Raw genomic sequence first — 25,917 nt, 5'->3', positions numbered from 1 at the left:
CCTACAGTTTCTAATTTTGAATGAATTATACCCAGACTCCCTAGCAGGGAGAAGAGCCAAATAAAGGCATGTTACAGAAAAAAAACCCCAAACAGATACAGTTAAAGAACCCTGGATAAAAAGTACACAATAGACATTTTCATGCCAAATCAATCCTGTTAACAAAGTAAAATCAATCAGCAAAACATAGGAAACTGTCAGGCTTCTGAGACAGGAGACGAAAAAAGTAAAGAATTTAAGATGCAACATCTGAAGTTTAGAAGACCTGCCTAAACACTACAGTGAACCAATTGAACAAATTATAGAAAGTACTGTCTCATATGGCTACTTGAAAATTTGCTATTCATAATATTTAAAAAAAATTGTAAAGTGCACAAATTATAAAATCAAACTATTTTTGAGATTTTACAATCTATGCCCCAAAACGTCAAATATCTAGATAAACACATAATGGGTTAAAACCTCAGTCATATTTTTAATTATTGACTCTTAATAGCAAGAAATTTAAATTTTGAAATGTAATTTATTTATTACTACCTCCTTTGTTGGAATCAAGACTTTATATGGTATAATTCAACCTGCTACTGAGTAAAAGAATTTTTATCTCCAATACGTAGATTTAAATTCATGGAAAAAAAGAGATCAGTCAACTGTATATTTGTTCTTTTTCTTATACCACCTATAATTAATAGCAAAGTTAGGAAGATAAGAGACTGAATTACTGTACACTTTATCAATGAACTATTTATACTTATTTTCCCCCATTTCTCCCCCCTTTTCCTTTCTGAAACCAGACAATCAATCAGCACATAAAGGAACTCATTTACATGGAACACTATTACACTTGTCCTTGTGGGGCCACCATTTCATGAACATCCCAGGATGTATGGCTGTTGAAGACTGATGCATATATAGATTTAACAAATAACAGTTCTTATGCAAAGAGCAATCACAGAGAAAAATACCTAATCAGAACACATTACAACATTAAATTTTCACTTTTTATAAATGGAGTAAAGATGCTTTTAAATATATTTACAGTTAGAAAAAAGGATTTAGGATTACTACAAGTCAAAATTATTTAGAAATTATGAAAGTGAAGTTCATTTAAATTATATTATGAACAGACTCAAATGCAGTATTTTGCTTAGAATTTGTCTACTCTGCTGTCAGTATTGTCATATTCTTTTAATAACCAACAGGTAAAAACTCAACTTTGCTTAATGCTAAAACGAGCATCATTGCAATAAAACTCTGGCAAACTAATTGTTCAGTTAAAACCACCACAGCTTTTAAGATCCTAGCTGACTTCTGTAGCACCTGTTGTAGAAATTGCTCTTCAATGTCTTGTTCCACAATGAACATTGAGACTTTCTGCATTATTTTTGATAACCATACTTGTAACACATTGATGAGATTATTCTCTAGAGACAGTTGAATCATAGTAAAATCCACTCCATCCTTCCCTTCAAACCAAATAGCTACTTAATTCTGAAGATAGAGTCCTTTTGTTGGCAGTGCTGGGTGGTTTATTCACATAAACTTAAATAAAAATACATTTCCCATTTAGTGAAATACTGGTAATAGATTACTGCTTCTTTGCAAGGAATTCTGAAATGTGTTAGAATTCATTACATTTCAAATTAGAAACACATTTCATAAAACTTCTTGCAATGAGATTTACTATCCTTAAACTGCTTGAACAGTTTCAGCTCTTTTGTAATCCACTACATCAGTATATTCTGCAAATAGTCCCACCTAAAAATAAAATATAAAAAAATAAAGTTGTAAAGCATGTATTTTTTCTTTTAAAAACTAGTGTATGCTATTCTGAACACTAGCCCGGCCCCAAAAACATTTAAGAACCTTAAAAAGCATGTTTTACAGATGCTAAATTTGGCCAGGTAACAGCAATGAACAGACATCCTATTTTTAGTAAGATAAAGCAGAATACATACTAAACAGGTCAGTAGTTATCAATCTGAAACAGCCTATAATTAACATTTGATGTCTAAAAAGTTTAAACAGCAACACCAAGGAATGAGGTATGTATGTTCTCAGATATCACATCAGACTCTCATTTTATGCAACTAACTGTATTTCACAACTAGCATCTTACAAAATAGAACAGTACCATTGTGCCTGTAGAAGTACTGCATTAAAAACAGAAAAATACATTACTACAAGAAACCACCAAACATCACAATTGTCAGGGGCTACAAAAATCCATTATTTTAAGCCATTAAGAAGACATATCATATGTGGGTAATAATTTGGGGCTGGATTCACTACCAAGAAGGTCTATCCAACTTTCACATAGGCTTAAAAATATATTTACTTTGAATGAAAAAGAAAAGGCTCATGGGAGTGTAAGTGCCCCACCTCACTAAAAGGAGCTAAATGAACTTTTGTACTGAACCAAATGATATAATTTAAAATCTATACATGAATTGTATGTATGTATGTATCAAAACACTTATTGGTTGTAAACAAAAATGCAAAATCTGTATTCACAAAAATATTTTATTGGTAATTTTACATAATACCAGGTGGTATTGTAAATAGTTCTGCTCTTTATCAGTATATTGCTAAGTGCGTGAATGTTGACAGCTTATGCCATAAAGTAGGATACTGAGCCTTTTTCCAATGATTTATGACATAATATATTCTAACAGGCCAATTCAATATTAAAGAAATTGATTCAGGAACAAAAACAATAATAATTATTATTTCCTTATTCTTGTGCAACATCTGATATTCCTGTACTGAAATGATAAGTGACTATGTGACACTAGAAAAATCTGGGGTAAGGAAACAGCACTAAGCAGAAATGAGAACTGCAGATCTATTCTTTTTAAAGCTTTTCCAAACTTTCATATTTCCCAATAGTTTTTGCCAAATGCATCACCATCTGAGGTTCAGTATTTGTTACACAACACAAAATACCAGTGTACAGCGACAATGCAGTACTTTACCTGAATTGCAAGGTTAACTAATCAATGCTTAGAATGTGTTTTCTCTTTTGCTTGTAAACATTACAATAAGTGTTTTAAGTGTCAAAAAATATTGGTAAAACCATCAACATAATTCAGTAACAGTAATCTAGTAAAATGTGTCAAACATTGGCAAAAATCCATACAAATGTTTTCTTTAATAACATTTTTCCTATTTAACCACACCAAGTACCAGCAGGTGTTTTTAAGAAGATAATTATTATGAAAATTCTGTTGCAGCAATAATTGATTAAGTTGATCTTTGACTTGCATACATATAACTATGTTTCACAATTCTCAAATAATACATATTTAGGCAGCTTGAACTATGTTATAAAAATTTAAATTCAGTACATGCCAATAGTAGAGATTCCAAGAGTTGTGTTAGAATTCACTAAACTAAATGTGAAAATGGACATACTGATAACACTGCATAATGAACATTCAAACCACATTTTCATGGCACCCTTATACATGTAGATTAAAAAGTTGGTCTGAAGATGCTTCATAGAAATTTGTTGATAGCATTTAAGTTACTATAGAATCACAAAATAAGCTGAGTTGGAAGGGACCGAAAAGGATCATTGAGTCCAAATTCTGGCCCTGCAGAGGACAGCCCCAAGAGTCACACCCTGTGCCTGAGAGCATTGTCCAAACGCTTCTTGAACTCTGTCAGGCTGGTGCTGTGACCACTTCCCTGGGGAGCCTGTTCCAGTGCCCAGCCACCCTCTGGGTGAGAAACCTTCTGTGGTAGCTAACCTAAACCTCCCCTGACTCAGCTTCATGCTGTTACTATCACTGCACTTTTTTTCTTTCTTTTTTTTAAACTGCATTATGTTCCAGTCAACATATCAATTATGCATGACTAATCTGTCATGAAAATGTGGTGACAGAACTTACGTATTTGCATGTTTTGAAGAGACTAATGAAACTGGAGGAAATAAACTTTAATGAGATTCCCCATTCAGTGACGACGCTTCTCCTCTGGGTGAAGATGACCTGGACATTCCCCTCTCTGTGTTGTCAGAGCTAGAACCACTCTGACTGTGTTGATCTGCAGAAGCAGCACTGGAAGCAGGTGGTGACTTAGTTTTCTCCTTAAAGTCTGTAATAATGACTGTCAGATCTCCAACGGTAACTTCCAAATGCTGAGCACTACTTCGATCCACATTTTTCAACCTTGGCCTAAATAAAGCAAATAATCATATTAAAAGCACACACACCATCTTATTATCTTGTCTTCCTCCTACTTTTTAGGACCTCAGGAGAACAAATGTGTATATAAGACTTCTTTTTGCAACATGTAATATGTAGGAAAACAAAGTACCGGAAGTATTAACAGTGGAGTGTTTGCTAGTATGTTTTACATTGAAATAATTGAATACAACACATTACCATCTCCTAAAACTATTCAGAAGTTGACATTTTTAATAATGTCACTATGCAGTAATATGTGAAGGTTTTTACTTTTAAAACCCAATTCTTTCTTTACTGTGACTATGCAAAGTTATAAATTTGGTCCAGGGAAACATCCATCTCTGCAGCAGCCTGAAGCAACAATTCTAAGTAGAAAATGATGTTCAGTAATGAAGATGTTGGTGTCTGTCTTTTGAATTCAACAGCATAGACAGTGTTAACTTGCAGCAGGTGTTACCTCATTTCAAAACCTCACTAGGACCACTAGTATACTATTTGAACTGGACTTTGTGTTCACAGTATAACTGGTATTCCTGGTATAGGCTCTGTTTTAAATTATGCAGAGATGAATGATACATAGTGTTGACAGAGTAAGTATCTTCATTCAATCTTTCAATTGTTTGATTTTTCATACCAAAAAGAACTAAAGAATAATTTGACTTATGTTTTGCCATCATATTTTTGCTAATGACATGCATAAAATACTTTCAATTTAGTCCTTTCCCATGATCAACATGAAAAACTGATACCAGCCAGCTGAATTCATACAAGCAGTTATGAACAGCACAGTTTGTGCATTTAACTGACTCCACAGCTACCATTGGCTCAAGCTGCAATAAAATAATGATACCACATGTTTGCAGGTGTGATAACAGCACAGCTCTAACCTCTACCCTATCATAAACTTTGTTTGAAGTAGAACTGGTCCCCATTCACTTCAGCTAAAACAACTAATGTCTTTTCTTCGCTACAACTGAGATAGACTTTGACATCATGCTCCCCTGAGGCTGAAGCAGCATGACTGAAGTAACTCAGAAAAAACCTGAAAATCTGCTGATGTGCATCATGGCAATAGAGTGAAAACTTCAGAATTATCAACTTGTGCAAGTGCTGTGTACCTGGAGATTATTAATTATACTGAGTGTGCATGAAGATTTTTGTAGTTGTTTCCAGCAATAATATATGCATTTTAAGGCAAAAAGAAAAGGATACCCTTTTTTTAAAGAATACTGAAGAAATCTGCCTAATCTAATCAAGCACTCTTACTATTGTACCTAGTGAAACAATTCTTGGGAAAAATTAACTGTTTGAAGCATTTTAAAAAAAAAATCAATTCTTAATGCAAGATCATACTGGCATTTCGGTCCAAGATTTTAGTTTAGGTCTTTTTCAAATTTCCTTAATCTTTCCGTGTCTCACTTTTTGCATTTTTACTGTATTACTGCAATTTACTCAATATTTCAATTTATAATTGGCTTAAGTAAAGCTCACTATGCTAATATCAAATGCTTCATAACTGAAGTACTTCAGCTGCATGAGGTAAGCTTGTAGATTTGAGTATTTAAAAAAGAAAAATGAAAGGAAACAACACCTCAGTGTCCTTAATCCTAACCATGACTTTCCTAATGACTGCTCTCTACTGACTCTTAGTCTCTCCCTTGTTCTGATCCTAATGATCCTATTTCAGGCACAACAGAAGCATCTGCTACTTTTCTGCACAACTAATCCCAAAGGATATTTCTTGGCTGGCCTATTTTGGAATGCTTCCAAAAAAAAAAAAAATCAATAGTTCCTCCCACATTTGCTTAGACTACATATCTTATATACTTTTCAGCTTTTTTGACACAGCATTCTTGCCACAATAACTTTATGCTTAGATTATGATGAATTAGGGGTTAAACCTGCTGCTTTTGTTTAGCAGCTTGCACCCTCCTTCCTTACAGCAAGATCAAGGCTTTTACAACTGCTTGTCTGTACTGCAATATTTCATGTTTTCACTTCTAAGAGTCCTTCAGCATCCCAGATGTGGCATAGAGTTCTATCACTAGGTAATTGACATACCATATCCTGTCACATTAATTTATGCCCTAGTTCAGCCCTTCAAAGGTGAAGGGTTCTACAAGGCTATCAATAACTAAGTTATTTTCCCTACTCATCAGTACTCTGGTACTCGGTCTCTCTCCTCCCACTACTATTTTGCATGAAAACTAATCACTCCCATCCCCTCTTTTTTCCAGATATTAATATCATCAATTTGCCTATCAACAGTTTTGTATGGTATGAAAAAAAACTTCTATAAACTCTTAAAACAATATACTAAATAACCCTTGAAAAGTCTTTCTTTCTCTGTTCAGCTGATCTCCATCTTCTGGCCACAAGTACACACGGCAGGTCTTTGTATTTTATAGGCACCCTAAACCAATAAAACTTCACTCCAATATATAACCTGTTTGCCACAGCACTTAGAAACCAGAAAATCAAAGAACACTTTCTTATTTTTGTTTGTCAATGACATTTTATGAATACTGCAAAAGTTTCTAAAATTTTTTACCTGGTTTTCTTATGACTGTTCTTTTTGCTCGTTGTTTCCTTTTCACTTTTTTCCTTTTCTACTTTGTCTTTTTTCTCTTTCTTTGATTGTGTAGGGGGCACAAATTGCTGAGGAACCTGTTGTGCAACCAGCTGAGAGACAGGTCGAGGTTTCCTGTGTGCACATATATATAGACATGCATAATGCTTAGACTTTTCAAGTCTCAAACTGTCTACACTTCAGTTATTAACATTAACCATCACTGTAAGAAGAAATGTTGTTTAAACATATCTTGCTGCTAATAGTTCATTAAGACAGCATATAGAATTTAAATCTATTACAGCCTTTTGTTTCACTTACTTGCATTATCAACAAATGAGATTCTCTTTTTTTTTATTTTACAGCATTTAGAGACAATATTTGCAATGAGCTCTCTTCTTGCAGCTGTCATATCCAGACAGAGAGCTCAGAGTGAGCTCCAAAAGACAATTCTTCCAGAAATTACATTACCACCCACTCCCAGCCCCTTCAAATGTTGGAATGGTCTGGTTTGAGTCTACTTCAATACACAAGTAGACAATCCTTATCACAAAAAGGAAAAAGCTGACCTTTGAGGTATCAGAGCTAAAGCCATTGTTGGCCTTATAGAATAAAATTCAAGTGTTTTCAGCTCAAACAAATTTATTGGAGGCAATAATAAATTCTGTTGTGTGTAATTTTTATCATGTTGTTCACTGGAAAAAAATACACTGCTAATTAATATATAGGATATAGCTGTCAGAAAACATATACTTTGGAAGCTGGCAACAGAAACATAAGACCACATTCCATCAGTATACACACTGCAGGTTTCCTTTCCAAGTTTTCATCCAAACTAAAAACCAGTGTGAAAAGAGCAACAGCAGGCAAAAGAATTTCAACAGTTAATTATTTTTACATTTTCCAAAATATTATTTTGAAGTGGATTAGTTTTTATTCTGTTTTGTATTGGAATTCAATGATCCCAGTTTGAAATGAAACATTTTACTCATTCCATTGCAAGTGTATTTACTTGTTCTGCAGTTTCACAATTAAGAAATTTCAAGTCACGATATATAAAAAGTTTCTGCTATTAACACTTCGAAGATGTAAATTTCTTCTCCAAAAGAATGCTTACCCTGCCAAACTCTTGGGTTTTGTTAGTTGAATTGTGATGTTAGGTCTTTTAAAATAGAAAAAGCACAAATTATATGCACTGTGATACTCTGAAAATACAAAACTGTTATCAAAGCAACAGAAGCCATCAGCTCACACACATACTTAGTTATCCCAACTCACAGGATCACACTACTGGCACTTCTTGCTTGGGTGAAGAGATGAGAAAAATAACAAGTGCAGGAAATCAAGGCAGCTCCCATTAACAAGTTGTATTTTCAGTAATGATTGCAATAGTTCAAAATACAGACAAAGTCAAATTACAAGAACTCAAAGTGTAGGAAAGAGTTAATATCAATCAGTTGAGATTTCAGGAGTCTTCACAGTAAGTTCTCAATGAATTAAAATAAATTAAAAGAATGACTATTAATAAATTGTCAACACAACAGAACTTTGGGATAAAAACTAGACTACCCCTTACTCACTCATGAACTGAGCCTACATTGACTCATGGAGGGAAGAAGAACAGGAACAAATCCCTTTAGTGAAAACTCCCCAGCTTATAGCACTAGAACCTTGCAAAGCACACACTGTAGTGAGCCCACAGCGAACAACTCAAAGGGTCTCAATAGACCACAAATGTGCAGCTTAACAGAACACATAAGACATTTTTAAGAAAACTTGCCTCAGAATTTTTTCAAACTTTTTTCACAGTAGTTCATAACAGAGCAAAACCACCAAGGTGTAATTGATGCACAAGCTTATAATTTCAGGTGGAAAACAGTTGTGATATATAAAGAAAACTGATGATCTGTTTTGAACTGAAGATTGCTCCAGGAGACAGGGATACAGTTTGTCATGACAGTCAAGCGACAATCCCATCATTACTACACAGTGACCTGAGAGAATGATCAGACATGTTACTTATGAACTAAGACACTAGTGAACTCGACACACATGGAATTGTTTCCCAGGAGCGTGGGCAACACCATGATTATGGAAACTTGTTAGAAAAGGGTAGAGAGGGGAGAAAACAATCTTAGCCAAGTAAGATCTGAATTTATAACCATTTCACTTCCTGAGGGCAAACTAGATAATTTCTGTTAGAGTACAGACAGGAAATTAAGCTTAGAACTAAAGTCCTAGTCTTTTTTTTTCCTAATACCATAAAATGAGTGGGACTGAAAAAAAATCCTTGCAACAAGGAGCAGAAGTCAGTAAAGAAAAAAAAAACACAGAGAAATCATATTTTGGAAGATGGACTAAAAATTAATCAAGAAGTTATATGTGGCTTTGCTGTGACAGGAGATTCCTTCCATTAAAGAGCCATATTTTTGTTGTCAATTTTTTCTACAGCTATCAGTTACATCTCTGTTCTAAATTTTATTATCTTTCTCACATTCTGATTTATTAAATGAGGCATTCAAGGTTTCTATATTAAAAACATCGAGAAAAAAAGTAATTGATCTCTCAACACTAGGAATGCCTTTCAAGTGCTCAATTTTTTTCCCCAGGTACTCAAAAGGGGCTAATGAACTGTAACCAAGCACTTCACAAGCCATGCAGGTGTCAGGAGATAACTCTACTACATTCATGAAGCTTGAACCTGATAGAATTGTTCCTGCTTAGTGGTAGCTGAATCATGTCATTCAAGCATGAATAAATTCATAGAGAAAAGGCTATTTTAGAGAAGATAAGAGTAAGAGAAACTATCCCTGTAACAGGAAATTGATTTTGATGATTTGCCAAAATACAACATTTTAAATTAGTCATTTTCGAAGCCAGTTAAAGACTCCTTCTTGCCTAGTAATTCCACTTTAGTCATTCAAAGGAGAACACTAAGAAAGACATACACTATTACAGAAGATAAGCGCTAGCAATTCTTTCCAGAGGTGAAACTTCATGGTTTAAGCACTGTAGCCATATCAAGAAACTGATTTACTGAGCTTCCAAGAGATGTGTAAACATCACATCTCTAAGTATTGCATTCCCCTTCTCTACCTAGTTTTCCTTTTTAGACAGTGTTATTTTCTTCTAAGTTGACATCAGCCATACTTCTACCTACACTTCTATCCCAATCTCATCCATTACACTTTTTTTAATTATCTAATTCCAATGCTGGTTTTTTTTTTCCCAAGGTCCTACTTGATAGGCTCTTCATAGTCTCCTTTAAAAAATTAGGAAAACTAACATTTTTGGTCCTTTAACAGCCAAAAGTCATTAAGACAAACATACAAGGATAAATTTTTTGTCTTCCCTTAAATTCCCATAAATGCTCAAAAACAAGGGTGTCATCATTTTAACTCTAGTCTCCTTGTTGCAGGATGTAACTACATTTTATCTTACCAGGTTTGATCTAGCTGCTGGTTTAGAAAGCATATTTATAGAGGCTGCAGAAACTTGTCTTTGCTTTAGCATTTGTGTGCAGAAACTCATTCAGTACTGGCACTCTGAAATATTTAATACTGCGAAGAATGAGCTGGTTTTAATTGCTGACATTCTTTAAAAAAAAATCTTTGTAGCACAGAAATTTAGATGCCTAGATATGAAAAATTCTCAAGAAGACCACATGATATCTGGAACTGTTGCCCTCAGTAATTTCCATTACCCAGAGCTCAACACAATACCTTAATGCACATAAAAAATTTTGGACATCTCACAGCAGTAAATGCTTCCTTGATTTCCCTCACCTAGTATTCACCAATAGCCTGTGTTAACAGGATTTTGACTAATTTGATACGGTGAATAACTTGGTCTCATCACAGCAAAGCAGATCCATTTTGAGAAACAAAATAAACAAAAAATATCTATACAATACTGATGACCATCACAGACACCAGAAGTACAGTAAACTCTCAGTTGCCCGAGTTGTGCATCAAACATGCAGACATACAAACTGGCTTAATGCTGAAGTATCTTGGTGTTTAGCTGAACTTAATTTATATAGAGCACAACTACATTTGCACAATTCTGCTTCTGCAGCCATTACAAGTCCACAAAGCACCTAATGTCTTCTGCACTACTCAGAGTACAAGCTCCAATTCTGACAGACTTGAACTACTTATGTCAGTCAGCTTTAGGGTTCATCTGCCACAGTCTGGAAACAAGGAGCATGATGGTGCCAACTGTGATAATTTTTCCATGAACCATCCCCAAATCTAGCTACATCTCAAGAGAGTTCTGTGTTAGCATGAGGCACCCCTGCATGTAAAGTTGGGAGTTGATTTGTCCATTTGGTGCCACATATCCTGAATGGCCAGAGCCAGCCAAATAAGACTGCCAAGTAGCACACAGTGCTGCCAAGCAAGTGAGACTGCAGAGAGCACAGAGACACCAACAGTCCAACAGAGCAGCCAACACATTTCCTTTGATTTAGGGGGAGCCATCCTGGACTTGAAGTGGTCCACACGGAATCAGTACCCATATCCTCCCATTATCCACAGATGTCAGAACATAACCTATACTTTTCTATACAGAAATCTAGATGCTATAATTAAATCCCAGTGTTTTTTCCAACCTGTTGAGGGAAGTGTATTGTCATCTATAATGTGCAGTTTAGAGGCTTCAGATATCCTGAAGAACGGGCAACTTACTCAAAGGCAGACTCTTTCCTGAAGCTCTATCTCCCATTTTGTATATTTTACTACTGCAGAAATATTAAAATTACAATTTCCCAATTGAAACACAATGGGTCTAGATTAAGGAAATGCTGTCACCTCACCATTCAATCAAGCTGAAAGATGTTCTTCAACAGAAAACCTGGGTCCTTCAATTCTGCTTAAAATGGAAGACCTTCCATTTTAATGTGACCCTTTCCTTCCCTTTCCTCAAGTCCAACCACTCCTTGGCTTCAATTCAGGCCGATAGCTCTTGCCAGAGGCTTATCCTGTCTCAAGTGGCAAATTATCTGTTTTCTAAAGCTAGGGACACACGCAATTAATCTAAAAACTTAAAACAGCACATTAGGCCTGATATTTAAGTCTGCTACTGAGCTCTGGTCAACTTACTTGCCAAACTTTTCCTCCAATAACTAGAGAATAACCTAATCCAGTTTTACTTAGCTATCAAAAATCTGATACAATTTAAATTTCTCTTACTTCCTGGTTTCCTATTAAACTTGTCCTATCTTAAAAATCAGGAAGAAATTGTTTGTGAAACACTGTTCCTACAGAAGGATGTTATGTCCTAGCTGCCCAAGATGGTATTGATTTATTCTGGATTCATGGACTCAAATTTCTCTTCCAAATACTAATCTGTTACCTTTTGGATGACAGCAGGATTCCATGACAGAGGTAATATCATGGAATCAAAGAATCATTTAGGCTGGAAAAGACCTCTATGATCATGATGATACTATCAAGCAGAAGGGGTAACTATTATATACCTGGAATTGTCTATTCATCAGAACAGTTCAAGACTGATCAGCAATATCTTATCACCTACCATGTCTTCCTTCCCAGAAAAAGAAAACCTCCCAAGAAAAACAGAGCCTGTGATATTTCTTCTTAGGTTTTCACACTTTTTCATGTAGAATCTCTACGTGGTAGCACATACATTTCAAAATTCCAACTTTGCAAATGAATGTCATCCTTTTCTCCACTTCCTAGAAAAAAACCCTACCATCAAACCAAATCTGGCTTCAGACACTTAAAGAGGTTTTATTCAAAGACACTTCTAATCCTTAAGCAGTACCATTTATCTACACTTATCTTCCCTGCAAGGAGACATGGACTTTTTGTTCAAGACAGCAGATTTACTCCTCAAGAAAGAGAAGTTAGAAATATCTGGAACAGAAACCTGACTGATTTCATCTTACCCTTGGTCATAGACTCATTTCCTCAAAATGAAAAATATTTATATTTCAAGTTTTATTCCCTTTCAGGAGATTCAGGAGGACAGAATAGATGTTTCCAAGCAAATGCAAGTTTCCACATCTTCTCCTCAACTTCTTGCTGCTTTTAGGCCCTCGCTGCACAGGGCTTAGGCAGTGAATTCAGCATGTTTCTGAACATCAGTGTCTTTCCCTCCCACCAGCATGGCATGACAGGACTCATTCTTTGGAAACCTGTAGTCTAGTCAATTAGCACCCTGAATTTTACACTCCAAGATTTTACAGGAATTAGCAAAATTGCTACAGTCAAGAGATGTCACAAGTAGTAAATAACCTATTTATATATGCCATCTTTGGTCAAACTCATGAAGTTGACCGCTAACGAACAGAATCAGTACAAAAAAGAAATGTTTTTGCCTTTAGAGTTTCCACATATGACTCTTTCTATGGTGCCTCCTTGGAAAAGTCTTGGAGATCATTCCAAAAACTGCATTGTAGACAGGGTATGCTGATGCATTATGGATTAAACCTAGAACACTCATCACAGTTTTGACTAATGTAATAGAAACTCTAAAACCAAAACTCTAAAATCCATCAGGCATTCCCAATTCAGTATCTTTGTGCAAAGCATAAAACAACAAGGTCAACCAGCTTGTAAGAAAAAAATACCTAGAACTACTCACTGTGCTCCAGAGAAAGTCAGTCAGCTCCTAACCACTAAAGTGTTCCTGAATTCCACCTTCCTCTTAATTTACTACTTATGAAGGACAATTGCTTAAAAGCAACCTTCTGTAAATAGAAGAGATGGTTGTATCTCTCTCTCATTCATGCCATGCAGATTTGTCTATCTCCTTTCTATCTGCTCCTTTGTTTCTAACTGAGCTGACTCAGCTAATATTTTTTTTACATGGAATTCCAGCATCATTCTTATACTAGTATTCTTCCCCCACCAGCTTTTGCTAATCCCTCATCTAGCAATGATTTCAGAAATGCCTTGTAAACATTCCAAACCCTGATAAAAATCCTGATTTGCTGATGTTTTTTTCATACATGTAGTTTTAAAGTCTAAACAGAATACAGTTAAGGGCATTAAAATCTTGTTGAGAACAAAGTTGATCATTCAAATTCTACTCTGTTCTTTCATTACTACACTGGGTCATCTTGCAATACAAATGTACGGACTTTAAATATCTTATAATTTATTTGAAGATCATTTTCCACTCACATCTATCCTAAATATTAATGTCTCAAGAGGCTAATAGAAATCTGATGTCCACAGTAATACTCTAATCTCCATTTTTCCAGTCATTACTGGAATGTCAAGAAAAGCTTATCTTCACATACTTTCTACTTCCTCATCATATTCTAGCTAGTCTCTGCTAAAAACTCCTCCAGCACATCCTCATTTCTCTAAGGGCCACATTCTCAAATATCTCTTAACACAGTAACTAGAGCAATTAATTAAAAAGTAAAAGGTTGTTCCTAATCTTGAAAGCAAGCAGACATATACAGGGAGACAAACAGAAAGAAGCATGATTGTACAGAAAGCAGCTTTTTAAACAAATTGAAGGATGTGAAGAAGTGATTTTAAGTAGATTTTCTAAGGTATGAATACTCCTGTAACATATTAGAACACCTTCACATAGATATGAATGTTTTGAGCAATTCTTACAGCATTTATTTCAGTGACTTTTACAAGGCACATCTATAGTTGAGTATTGCAGCAATTTTAGAATATGAAGCTTCCTGCGTGTTTTCAAAAAGACATTAATTATACAAAGATCTAACTCTAACTTTGTAATAGAGCTTAGACAGCTTTTCACTCAGCATATCACAGAACAGTTTGCAACCAGCAGCTTTGGAATGTGACTTTCCATGATGGATCAATGATGTAGATTTAGATGGCAGAACGTCTAGATGGCTCCAGAATGAAAGAAAGATACTTCAAATTCAGTTTCTGCAACAAGTCACACGTTACCCTGAAGTAAACCTTACTAAGAAGTCAATAAACTTTCCTCCCACCCATTAGCCATGTTTTTTTCAGGGTTACCCTCCCTTCTTCCACCCCCATATACTGATAACAAGTTACTGTGTCAAGCAAGCAATTAACATTTCCAATTCCTCAGGCATGTCTCCACTCTTTATCAGAGTGAAAAAGTCTGCAAAACAGGTACACTAACACTATCTATGTATCTATGTCTCTTCCAGTCTCTTTTCCCTCCCAATGTTACTGGTTTCAATGACAAAAAATGTAAGCAAGTTCACCTAAACGTTCACCTAAAAATTAAGCATATACACAGCTATATGACTCTTCTCTGCTTTGAGCTAACCTCTGCCTCTGAAGAGCTTAACTTCAAAGAGGCTGCTCTTCTTTTCAATACTAGGAATTCACAAAAAATGTTGGAAGGATGAGGCCTACATTTGTATAGACATTGAAATGGTATTGCCAGGGTTAAGTAAAATGAACAGGACCAAATTAAATTTTGTAACATAATCTTACAAAGGCTTAAAATGCAAAAGAATTTCCTAGGAATCAAGAAATTGTTACCTGAATTCTTTATAATACAGAAAAAAATAACTACAACCAAGATATGCATATATGTATTCAGGCATTTCAGTAGCTGTCCTAAAGCTAAAATGCTGGCAATCAACAGCCAATTTGACATATAGAGAGTGGCAGAGTCTTATTAAACTTACAAGTAAGAAGGTAAAAGTTTAACTGTTACATTTTAGGCCGTTCATTCTAGTTTATGCTTAACTCTGTACCATTAAGGTGTAAGTATATGCAGTATGGCTGCACAGAAACCAAGCAGAAAATTCCCTACCTTTTTTACTGATCTTTCTTTGTGCTTCAAGACAATGAAATTTTTCAGTGTTAGTTTGACAGTACACACTTAAAAGCATGCAATGTTTTTCAAACTTCAATAGTAGAGGGACTATTTTTGTCAAATGTAAAACAGTAATTCCCAAATAATGAGAGAATTGTTAAGCATTTGTACACACAAAATGCACAACAGCTTTTAATACATCCTTCCATATATCTGCAGACTAGCAGCTACAGCATTTCAGACTTTATTTTCTTCTATCAGACAATTTTTCAACTAACTTTTCTTCTATATTTGACACATAAGCAAGAAAAATTGATACAAAAGCAAAAAATTTGCTTTTTAAAATTACATGTAACTTTTTATTGACTATCATATCTAGTCCACAATCTCCTTCTGCAGCACCTTGTACAAGAGCTTTTAGGTTCTGCCAAACAATATCCCATAACAAAGGAAGTTTCTTTTTCAACTTCACTATAAATCCAGCAAAAACCTTTGTTCCATTACTATTGCTGGTTTTTGAGATCAAGTTCCAGTAAGCCACAACTTATCTCCTAATAAAAAAAGGCTCACATCAATGACTATTAAGCAGATCATTGATATTATTTACAGCAAACAGGAAATCACCAGGGACAATGTGTATACTAAGTAGTATTGCAAATGCTGTGGGCAGTTGGATCTTGCCAACTGTGTTCTACACAGAAGCAAGCAGCTCATGTTGTGATGCCACTCCTGATTTTTAATAGTTTAAGTCCTGGGAAAAGTAAAAAATATTTCCTACTGCCAAGTTCCTGTAATGCAAGTACAAGTTGCAAGCAATTAAATTAAATCACTACCAGGAGCAGCAGTCTTTGGGTTGTGACACAGATCAGCTCACTCTCCTTTAGTCATCAGTACTCTATTAAGCTATTCATAGAATAAAAACTATCAGATTAAACTACATTTAGCCTGCTGTGTCACATGAATATGACCTCACTAATCACCACACAAAGCCATCTTGTGAGAAACTAGTCTTTATTGCTACATTGAAGCAGTTCATGATTAAATGCATCTTCAACACTTTGCTATCCAAAATTATTTTTCCTCCTTACCATTACTTCTGTCATATGCTAGAGTGTTAACAGGCCATTTCACTGCCTCTGCAAATAATGCAAGTGAATAATTATGACCGTGGAGCCAGTGGTCTGTATGAAAAAACATGATATAGATCCATCTGCATTTAGCAGAGTAGCAATGCAATTTCTACACATCCTATGTATATTTGAATTCTAACTTTCAGACAGCTCTGATTTGTGCTTTCATATTCCTAGCTGTTTTACAGTATGAATCATTTACTTGGAATTCATCCATTCAGTGCATTTCTAGCAATTCCATCTTTCAATAGAAGCTGATTCAATTAGAATAGACTCACATGACCCATATGGTTTTATCAGTCACTGTAAAAATGTGCAGAAAACTACCCCTTGAGGCAGTGTCCCTATTTAATCATTCCCTTAAAGGGAATGCCCTATTTTCCAGATGACATTTAACAGATGAGGCCAGCAAGTCTCCTGAAGACAACTGGTACAGTGCACAACAGCCTGCTCTAAGAACTATCTGTATCAGGGCCTTTAGAAAGACAAAGTTCATCTTCATGGATAGTTTTCAAAGCAGCCATCAAATGTTACTTCTCCAACAACCAGTTAAAAAGCTCCAACTTCTTGTTGTTAGAATTCTTCCCCATATGCCATAAGCTGTGGTGCACCAATGCTCAGTGTGACAGCAACATTGAAAATATCAATACCCTGCCTGAGAAACATATTGGTATCAACTAATTTATGTTTCCCAGTTGACAATGAGCTACCTATGAGCAGGGGTCAGGAAGCTCAATGTCCTCTAACAATACCCTCTGAGGAGGCAGTATTTGGGAGTGTACAGAAAAAGGAGTGGTTACAGTCTCCTAGGTCCTTGGGATACATGGGGAAGTGACCTCTTCCAAACGCTGATCCCACAAAGGATTGGATCCTTATGCTGCTCTTCTGTCCCTTTTCTGCAGAAACTGTGCAACCTTGCACCCATGCAAAAAGACATGCAAAATATGAGGTTCACACTGATACAGCAGCACAGTCATTGCTGCACTGAACAGGGCCAATCCTTGGTACAGCTAGTTTTGTGTTTAAACTGGAAAGAGCTTGCTTCTGACCTATCGTATTTGTTATGCACGGCAAGGGTCACCTTCCCAGAAGCTGGCAGCAATCTAGAAACTTCTTCCATTCAGAGCCAGCCCCACAAAGATTTTTTGAAGTAGATTTAGAAGAGGTAAATTTCCTCTACCTTAAGTAGAGGAAAAGGCTACACGCTTTCTCTAAAAAAATTAAGTCTCCATAATGTTCTTCATGAATAGGATGAATATTAATCTAAAAAGATGCCACAGAATGAGTTGTCATATTCTCTTTTATCCTTCTTATTCAATTACAGAACTTCTTGTGCATGACCCTAACCACAGATTTCAATGATAGCTATAACAAATAACTTTTCTTTCACAGCATGTGCCAAACCAACTTTTTTCAGCTTTTAGAGTTAGGAACTCTATTTCCATAGTGAAGTTTCAAACCCCTACTCATTCACACAATTTTTTTCTACTAGGCACTGTCATATGAGCTACATGGTACAGTCAAAGTATATAGTCAAGCATTTTGGAAAAGTTTAAAAATAAGTTCCAAATCTTCAGTAAGTCAGAATAGGAAAATTTTCAATTGCTTGTTTCCTCCCCACCCCTCAATTCCTAAGAAAACAAGAAAAGCCTTGTAATAGACATCAAGGTCATATCTTCTAGCCTTCAATCTGACTTTTGATGGCAAGTTTGCCAGCCTAAAGCCTCCCAACAACATTCTGCAGCTGAACTCTCCAAGTTCAAGCCTGCTCTACATCAGCATACCACATACCAGTGGAATGCACTTCAGAGAACAGACAATCCTCAGGATCTCTCTGTCCTACTTAAACCAGGATAAGCCACTGCGTGAAAGTGTAAAAATTGAACACTTAGTATTTTGTTCTAACTCGCCTACTTCAAAAGTATCTTGTAGCTGATGGCATGAGCCAAGAAAAGACATCATCTGATACTCTGAGGATGTTCTGCAAAGCATACTGTTCATTCTAACCTGACTTTCAAGATGAAAAGTACAGATATTTCTATCAAGTTTTAAACAGGAACAGGCAGAGTGGGCTGTCACAGCAATCAAGGAAAAATTGGATAAAAAGTTAGGGGCAGAAAATGCAAATTCTCATCACTTTACAAGTGAAACAAGAGCTTTCTTTTTGCCAGCTCGTCTTCTCTTTTAACATACCTAATCTTATTTTAGGTGTTTATTCAAATCCTAGTAGCTTTTAGTCTAGGACAAGCCATTTTCCCTATAAAAGACGCATAGAATACCACTGGTGGCACTAAAAACAAAGATGACATTTCCACCAAAAAAAACCCCAAAAAACCAAAACAAAAACCAACAAGCAAAGCGACATATACCAAAACACACACTACTTATGCCCCAAAGGAAAGTACTTAATCATGGAAAGAAAGCAAATACCAGATGGCATAAAGTCTTCTTTGCTTCAGTACCCACACAAAAGTTTAATTCCATATAACCAAATTAAACAAGGGAGTATGAGTTCAAGCTAGAATAAAAAAAACAGATCACTGAATGTTATTTATGGCAGTCAACAGCCTCTAATGAAATTCACCCTCAGAAAAAGATGTTTAGAGAATATAGGAAAGGTGAAAGAACTCATCAAGTACTGCAGAAGAAAAAAAAAGGGGAAAAAATATCATAAGATGGGCAAATAAAAATTTCAATCTAATTCAATTTCAGAAAGATACTAGAAAGAAATTATTTAAGAATTGGGAGCATTAAAGGATAAAGCCAATTGGCCTGACAGCGTAGTTTCTTTTTTTAATGGACTAGTAGCCCTGGTGACTAGGAGAAAAGAAATACACATTGCCAGTCTTGACTTGAAACACAGTAAAAATATATTCTCCCACTTAAGCTAAACTATGAAGAGGACAAAGTTGTGCAGAATATGTAGTCCAAAATTTGAGTGCTTGCTTAATAGTTCCCAACAACCAGCTGTAGATATATTTACATGTATCTATGGGGTAGCATTTATAGTGAGGTTCTGCAGGGATACTATTTAATATTTTTAATTAGAATTTGGAAAAAGGTATAAGGAATAGAATAAGAATCAAGCTGAGAGGTAGTGAGAACTATCTGACAAGATAATCCTGCATGAGTGTGACTCAAAATGAAAATTATGAATTCCAAAAAAGACAGCACAAAGCACAGCAGGCCCCACAACAACATGAAAAAAAGCCCTACTTAAGTAACAAGAAGATACAAAAGCATACCAGACTGTAGTGAATCAAGTAGATTACAATTTTTATGAGCTTCTTAGAGTAACAAATTAAATACCTGTCAGGTTCAAAACTACAAAGATTTAATATGAGATTTAATCTCAAAAAAAAGTCAGCAATACTCACCCTACTCCTTTCTAAAATACAGACTTGATTTTCTTTTGGTTGGCTGCCCATTGCATTCTCTATTACCCATACAAGCTCCACCTACGAGGAGCATCTAACAGAGCCACCCAATCAATAAAAATTAATTCGTTGTTTTATAACAACATTGAAAATCATGTGTGCCAAATTCTTAAGTTTCACTATATTTTTCAGGGAAAATAAATTCCTAAATGATTCAAAGGTTAGTTTTAAAAACTCTCTTTAAAAAAAAAAACTGGAAGTCCAGAATGACTGGATTACTCAATGGCTATCAACAGAGCAAAAGAGAACTATTTATTCTTGCTTCTCTTCATAATTTATTATTAATACTAAACCATGAAACTTGTGATATACAACCCATATTTTACCAAGCTCTGTATGACTTTTCCATTCACTTCATTCCTACAAATATTTCCTTCTCTAAACTACCACAAGCGATGAACAGCTCTTGAGTCTGCTGAGCTTGATTCAGTCATGTATTTGTGAAATCAGCATGACAGGCAGCTCTTCCTCTTTTTCTCCTTCCCAACCTTCCCCCCGACACGCAGGCGCATGTGCACACACAGAGGCTGCTTCTGGAAGGCAGGAGAGTCCTTAACAAGCTGTTGTGAAACAGACATGTTAAACCAGATATACAAGAGAAGTACCAACTCTCTGTTCAGCAGTACTGCATTTCAACAGAAACACAAATAGCAGATTTGATTAAATGTAACTGATTTGTGCTTATAAACATCCAGATGGTACATGACTAAACACATTGCACATGTTTTCTGAAGAAAAATGACCTTGATATCCAAGTTAAAAAATTAAACATTTTATTTATGAGTCTCAAAGCACAAAACAAACTCACGGCAGTTCCAAGCAGAGATCTGTATCTCATATTTAGGAGATCATCAGACATGATAATAAAATACATTAGAGGGCCAAACTCTCAGGCACAGTCAAGGAACATCAACCAAATACCAAGGAAATATAGAAAGATTCTATCCCAGTTCCTTATATCTCACACTCTTAGGTTTCTGGTGGGATTTAAATTTGTCTTTTCATGCCTTAGGCTGTGAGAAAAGGAACAATTCAGATGAAGATCAAGAGATCATAGAATGCAGAAGCCATGCCCCCATTTGGCTGGTTATATATTATCTCTACTTCAGCAGTAAAGGACATTAAGAGGTACAGATCCCAAATCCACAAAAATTCATCCTTACTAAAAACAAGACTTTCTCATTCTGGCTACAAATTTCAGGGACTATTTTATGAATGATATTGCATATAAGAGTTCACTCAACATGCGTATCAAATAGGAACCTCTTATAAAACCACTCTAAATCAAAATTAAAAAAAAAAGGAAAACCCCACAAAACTTCACAGAAGTCATTTAGTCATTTGTACCTGTCTCATCTTTTTACACTCCCTTTCCCCCAGTCAAACAAAAGAAAAAGAGCTTGAACAGCAGGCACTAAGACTCAGATTCATTGACAAGATTAAGTTTTGGTTTTTTTTAATTCAAAGCAAGTAATGACCATAACAATCATAAAATACATGTTTGTATAAGAAATCTTCCCCTACTACTAGCCAAGAGAGTTTTCACTATTAGCGAAAACATCCTTTATCCTTAAAGCCACACTTGTGATCCCTTTCTGTAATTTAAAAATCACAGAATGTTATCTAGTCAGAAAAGGAGAAATTGATCACATGTCCCCGCATCCTTTTTTTTGCTTTGTTTACACAGTAGAATATCATTACAAGCACTTCAAAGTTTAAAAAGCCAGTGTTTGCAGTTCCTCCTGTAGCTCTCACTACACTGCCCTGGATACTCATCACTCACACTGAAAGGAGAAGTGGTTTGTAACAGCATGGAAAAACAGAACAGGATCCTGCAACTAGCGATCAGACCACATGCATCAAAAACACATGAAGGAAAGCAAAGTGACAGTAATTTTCAATCTGGATGCTATTGCTAACTGAATAACAAGAGCTTTAATAACACTTCTGAGGAAGTTGAGGCAGAGAGGTGACAATAGGGCAGTAATGCAGCCTCCTAGAAGGCAGCAGAGAGTGGGAAACCAGCACTCCTTTAGAGGGAATGGCAATCCTCTTGTGTACTTCTTCCCAGCAACACAAACTCTTAATCTTCAGTTTTATAAAACATCTAAATTACAGTGACTAATGGTGTTAGCTGGCAAGGAAAGCAAAATCCAAACATCTATTGAAAGACAGACAAACTGGGAGCAAATACTTGCTGCAATAAGGTCTGTCCAAGGATCCAGCCCAATTCTTGAAGGTCAACCAGTATTGGTACACTCCTGATTCAGACAGTGCCATGAGAACAGAAAAAGAAATGGTAGCTTGCCAGTGGAGGCAACTGTCTTTTGACAAAGCAGTAGTTGTGAGAGCCAACCCAAATTCAGCAACCCCATTATAACCTCCCCAGGAGCCATATAATTCTGTGTTTTCAGCATACCCATCATTGCCTCTGTTGCTTTTACACAGTTCCAGTCTGGGCTTTTTTAGTGCTCTAGCATAGACTTTTCTGTACAGCATGAGTGACAGAGGGGGAATGAAGATTTTCCAGTGATTTACTCTCAGCAAAACTTAATTTCATGGGGCAAGCAAATCAAACCACTTATTTAGCCTAAAGACTTTTCCTCTTGCCAAACTACAATGGCTTTTGCAAACAACAAACCTTCTCAAAAAGGTCATACAGTTTCTTTATAATGGAAACTATTAGGCAATCTAAATATAGCAGTCGCTACTAGTTCCCTCTATAATACAGTACATTAGGGTTCTATTCAGTACTCCTTACTTGTGCTTCTAATGAACTTCAGTAGGAGATTTGTTCAAGAAAGAAGTACTTATTACAGTCCTATGTTCCTTACATTTATATAACATCTTTCATCTAGAAGGATTTCAAAATGTCTTAAAGGTCACATGTAGAAAATTACTATATTCAGTTCCTCTCCCATCAAGAGGAACACAGTAATTTCTCAGTACCCGAGCAACAAACCAGAACAATTTAGGTTAGAAAGTAAATGCTAAAGCCATGCGTACATGGAGAGTTTAGACCCTCAGTGACATTACCAAACTAATGCCTGGCAAGAGCTGTAGAGTAGAAGGTAGAGGGATATCCATCTGGCAGATAGGATCTTAGGTTTACATCTGACTTGTGGTACATCTAACAGGCACCATGCTGTGGCACTGCTTTAGTACTAGGTGGGAATCAGTCACACCAGTTCCTGCAGCATCCAGGATTTCCCTTGGGAAATCCCCCTCCAAGGACAGCCCTGTTTAACCATTCAATGCAATACTGCCATAGACAAAGAGTAAATTTAACTCCATGATCTAATCTGCTTTGAAAATTCAGTCTAGAAATAAAATATAATAAAGAAATTGTAAAAATTTGCATTAATCTTAACAATTCTATCAATTACTAAAGAACATAATACACTTCTAGCCTCTGGCACAAAAGATAACTCTTTCAGAGAGAAGAAATTATTCAACAGTGAAAACACTCACAAACCCTACCCACACCTGAAAATATTTCTGTAAAGGTAAATGTGCATAATAAGTATTAAAAAAAAGTTTTAATCAACTTTGCACCTAATTTCCAGTAGCCTTCAAACTCATTTCAATACTTTAGCTTCAATACAATGGCCTGTTTTTCCACCTGCAAATCTGGTCACACTTAATGAAGTTTAACATGCAGACTCAGGTATTACACATTTCAACACAAAGAAAGAGGTTGTTCTGAATTTTTAAAAAAAGTAACATTTTACAATGTCTTCTAGACAAAGCTCTAATCAGTAAAAAAAAAAAAAAACACACAGTTAAAAACTTCTAAGTAAGAACCATTGCACAGCAACAACCATGCTGATGCATCACCTTAATCTAACATCAAGCTCCAAAATGGAAGACTAAAATAAATAAATAATGCATTCTCAGTGCCATCAAAACATGGTAGTATTGTTATCCTGCCCCATGTTGATGAAAACCATTTTGTCCTATAGGCAACACCAACAAATGCTTTACCAAGGTAATAGTTTGGTCACTTGGACTCCAGGTCCTTAGGAGGAAAAAAAAAAAACCCACAAACACCCAGCTGGCCTTTTGTGTTTCTTTGGCACCCTAATGATTCTCTTCATGGACACAAAGGTCTACTTACTGGCTCAAATCATATATCAGAACTGGAGACAAAAGCTGCCTGGCCTAAAACTTCAACTTTTATCTACTTCATGTCATGTGTAAAACCTGGATTTTGCAGTCATATGAAGATGCAACCCATCTAAACCTTAGGGGGGAAAAGAGTCCCATGAACCTACTCAGGGACACACTGTTACACAGTTTAAGTAGAGAAAAAAAAAATCAACCCACCAACTACAGCTCGCATACCAGGTCACTGTCAGGGAGAAAGTAGAAACCAAAGAAAGAAAAAAGACACTTTGTTGCAAAATTATTTAGAAGATGAAATATTCAAGTAGGGAAAATAGAAGACAATGAAAATATTTGTTTCTCAGGAGCTCCATTTTTTGTTTGTTTGTTAAGTTTCAGTGCCTTCATCCAGCTGAGTTTCCAAAGCAATAAAGCATAATTTTAAACTGACTTTTCTTATCAAACTGACTGGATGTTAAAGAGGCTTTTTTCATTATGTTTTTAAAGATTTAGCATTAATTCATCAGTCTTATTTTGCTGAACAATACCGATCTGCAGACATCTCTCTGTGATATAAATATCATGCCATTGTTATAACTGGAAACCATAATATATGTGACAGATGCAATTCCCCTTGCTACATTGACCTTACTGATTTCCTTTGTTAAAAAAAAGCCAAAAACAACAACAAACACCAAGCAAACCAAAACATTCAACTAATATTCACAACTGAAGTTATGAGAAGCCCTTCCAATATTTATTCTGGTTTTCAGAAGTCAGGGAAACTAGCTCCAGAAATAAAGAATAACCATTTTTGTCAAGTAATTGGACCCAACCTTGCACTTACAATTTCTAACATGTAACATTTATTGCAAGTCATACTCAGCACTGCTTTGACCAATATCTACAATGTAATTGTGGCTTTTGATAGGATTGCAACTTGATTGCCATTTAAACTTCTCTTGCTGTCGGGATTAACCCATAGGTATGGTAGGGGTAAGAAAGGATTCCTGAGCAACCTTCTCTTCCATTAGCATGCATGGCTACAAGTGCACTCAGGTTCGTTTGTAAAAAGCCTCCATTCCCCAAGCACACATGTTTAGGCCACCGCAAGCTTTGTGACTGGTGGATAGGGAAAAGGTCCTCCTGGCAAGTCACGGTTACACAGGGAGACAATTCCATAAAGCACAATTCAGCTAATAATTTCTCCCTAAACACCGAAGGGTTATAATCCAACCCCTATTGCCCTCAGAAACCTCAATGGTGATGCTCTGTGATGAAAAGCGAATTAAAATAACACTAATACTGCCAATAATAATCAAACAAAGGGGTTATGTATGAGGCAAAGTTAAACTCATAGAAAAAAATTTAAATAATTTTTTTAAAAAATTTAAGGGTGAGTGTCTTAGCAGGCACACCCTAGGGGACAGTTCTTTTTCGTGAGAGGGCACAATCTCTCCAGGGTTACGCTGTGCAGACAATTATGCCCTTCCTGGTGTTTATTATTTCTGTTTCTACACACGCCGGCTCAGCGCTGGGTCAGGCTCACCGAGGAGCCCCGGGCCGGGGGAGGCTGCGTGTTCCTGCCCCCACCCCTGATAAACGAGACCCGATTCCTGTCACGCCGCCCTCCCTCACACCCTGGCGATGCACCGCGGCTCCCCGGTCCCAATTCCTGTCACGGCCGCGCAGCCGCTCCCCCGCCGCCCCCGCTCCCCCTCCGCCGCCCCCCC

At 36.2% G+C, this 25,917-nt stretch overlaps 1 protein-coding gene across 1 annotated transcript in view; it reads right to left on the bottom strand.

Annotated features, from left to right (window-relative positions):
• Positions 1-1,879: 1,879 nt before the first annotated feature.
• The window catches only part of YAF2 (YY1 associated factor 2), a 37,977-nt gene continuing 13,939 nt past the window's right edge, over positions 1,880-25,917 (bottom strand). The window contains exons 4-5 of the mRNA XM_031055621.1: positions 6,742-6,957; positions 1,880-4,178 (exon numbers count right to left, since the gene is read on the bottom strand). Of these exons, the coding sequence (XP_030911481.1) occupies positions 3,941-4,178; positions 6,742-6,957 (454 nt within the window). The 3' untranslated portion in view covers positions 1,880-3,940. The remainder of the gene's footprint in view (positions 4,179-6,741; positions 6,958-25,917) is intronic.

The sequence above is a fragment of the Geospiza fortis genome, unplaced genomic scaffold, assembly GCF_000277835.1.
Source record: "Geospiza fortis unplaced genomic scaffold, GeoFor_1.0 scaffold166, whole genome shotgun sequence".
In the NCBI taxonomy this organism is placed as follows: domain Eukaryota; kingdom Metazoa; phylum Chordata; class Aves; order Passeriformes; family Thraupidae; genus Geospiza; species Geospiza fortis.
This window is presented reverse-complemented; position numbering and strand designations above follow the sequence as displayed.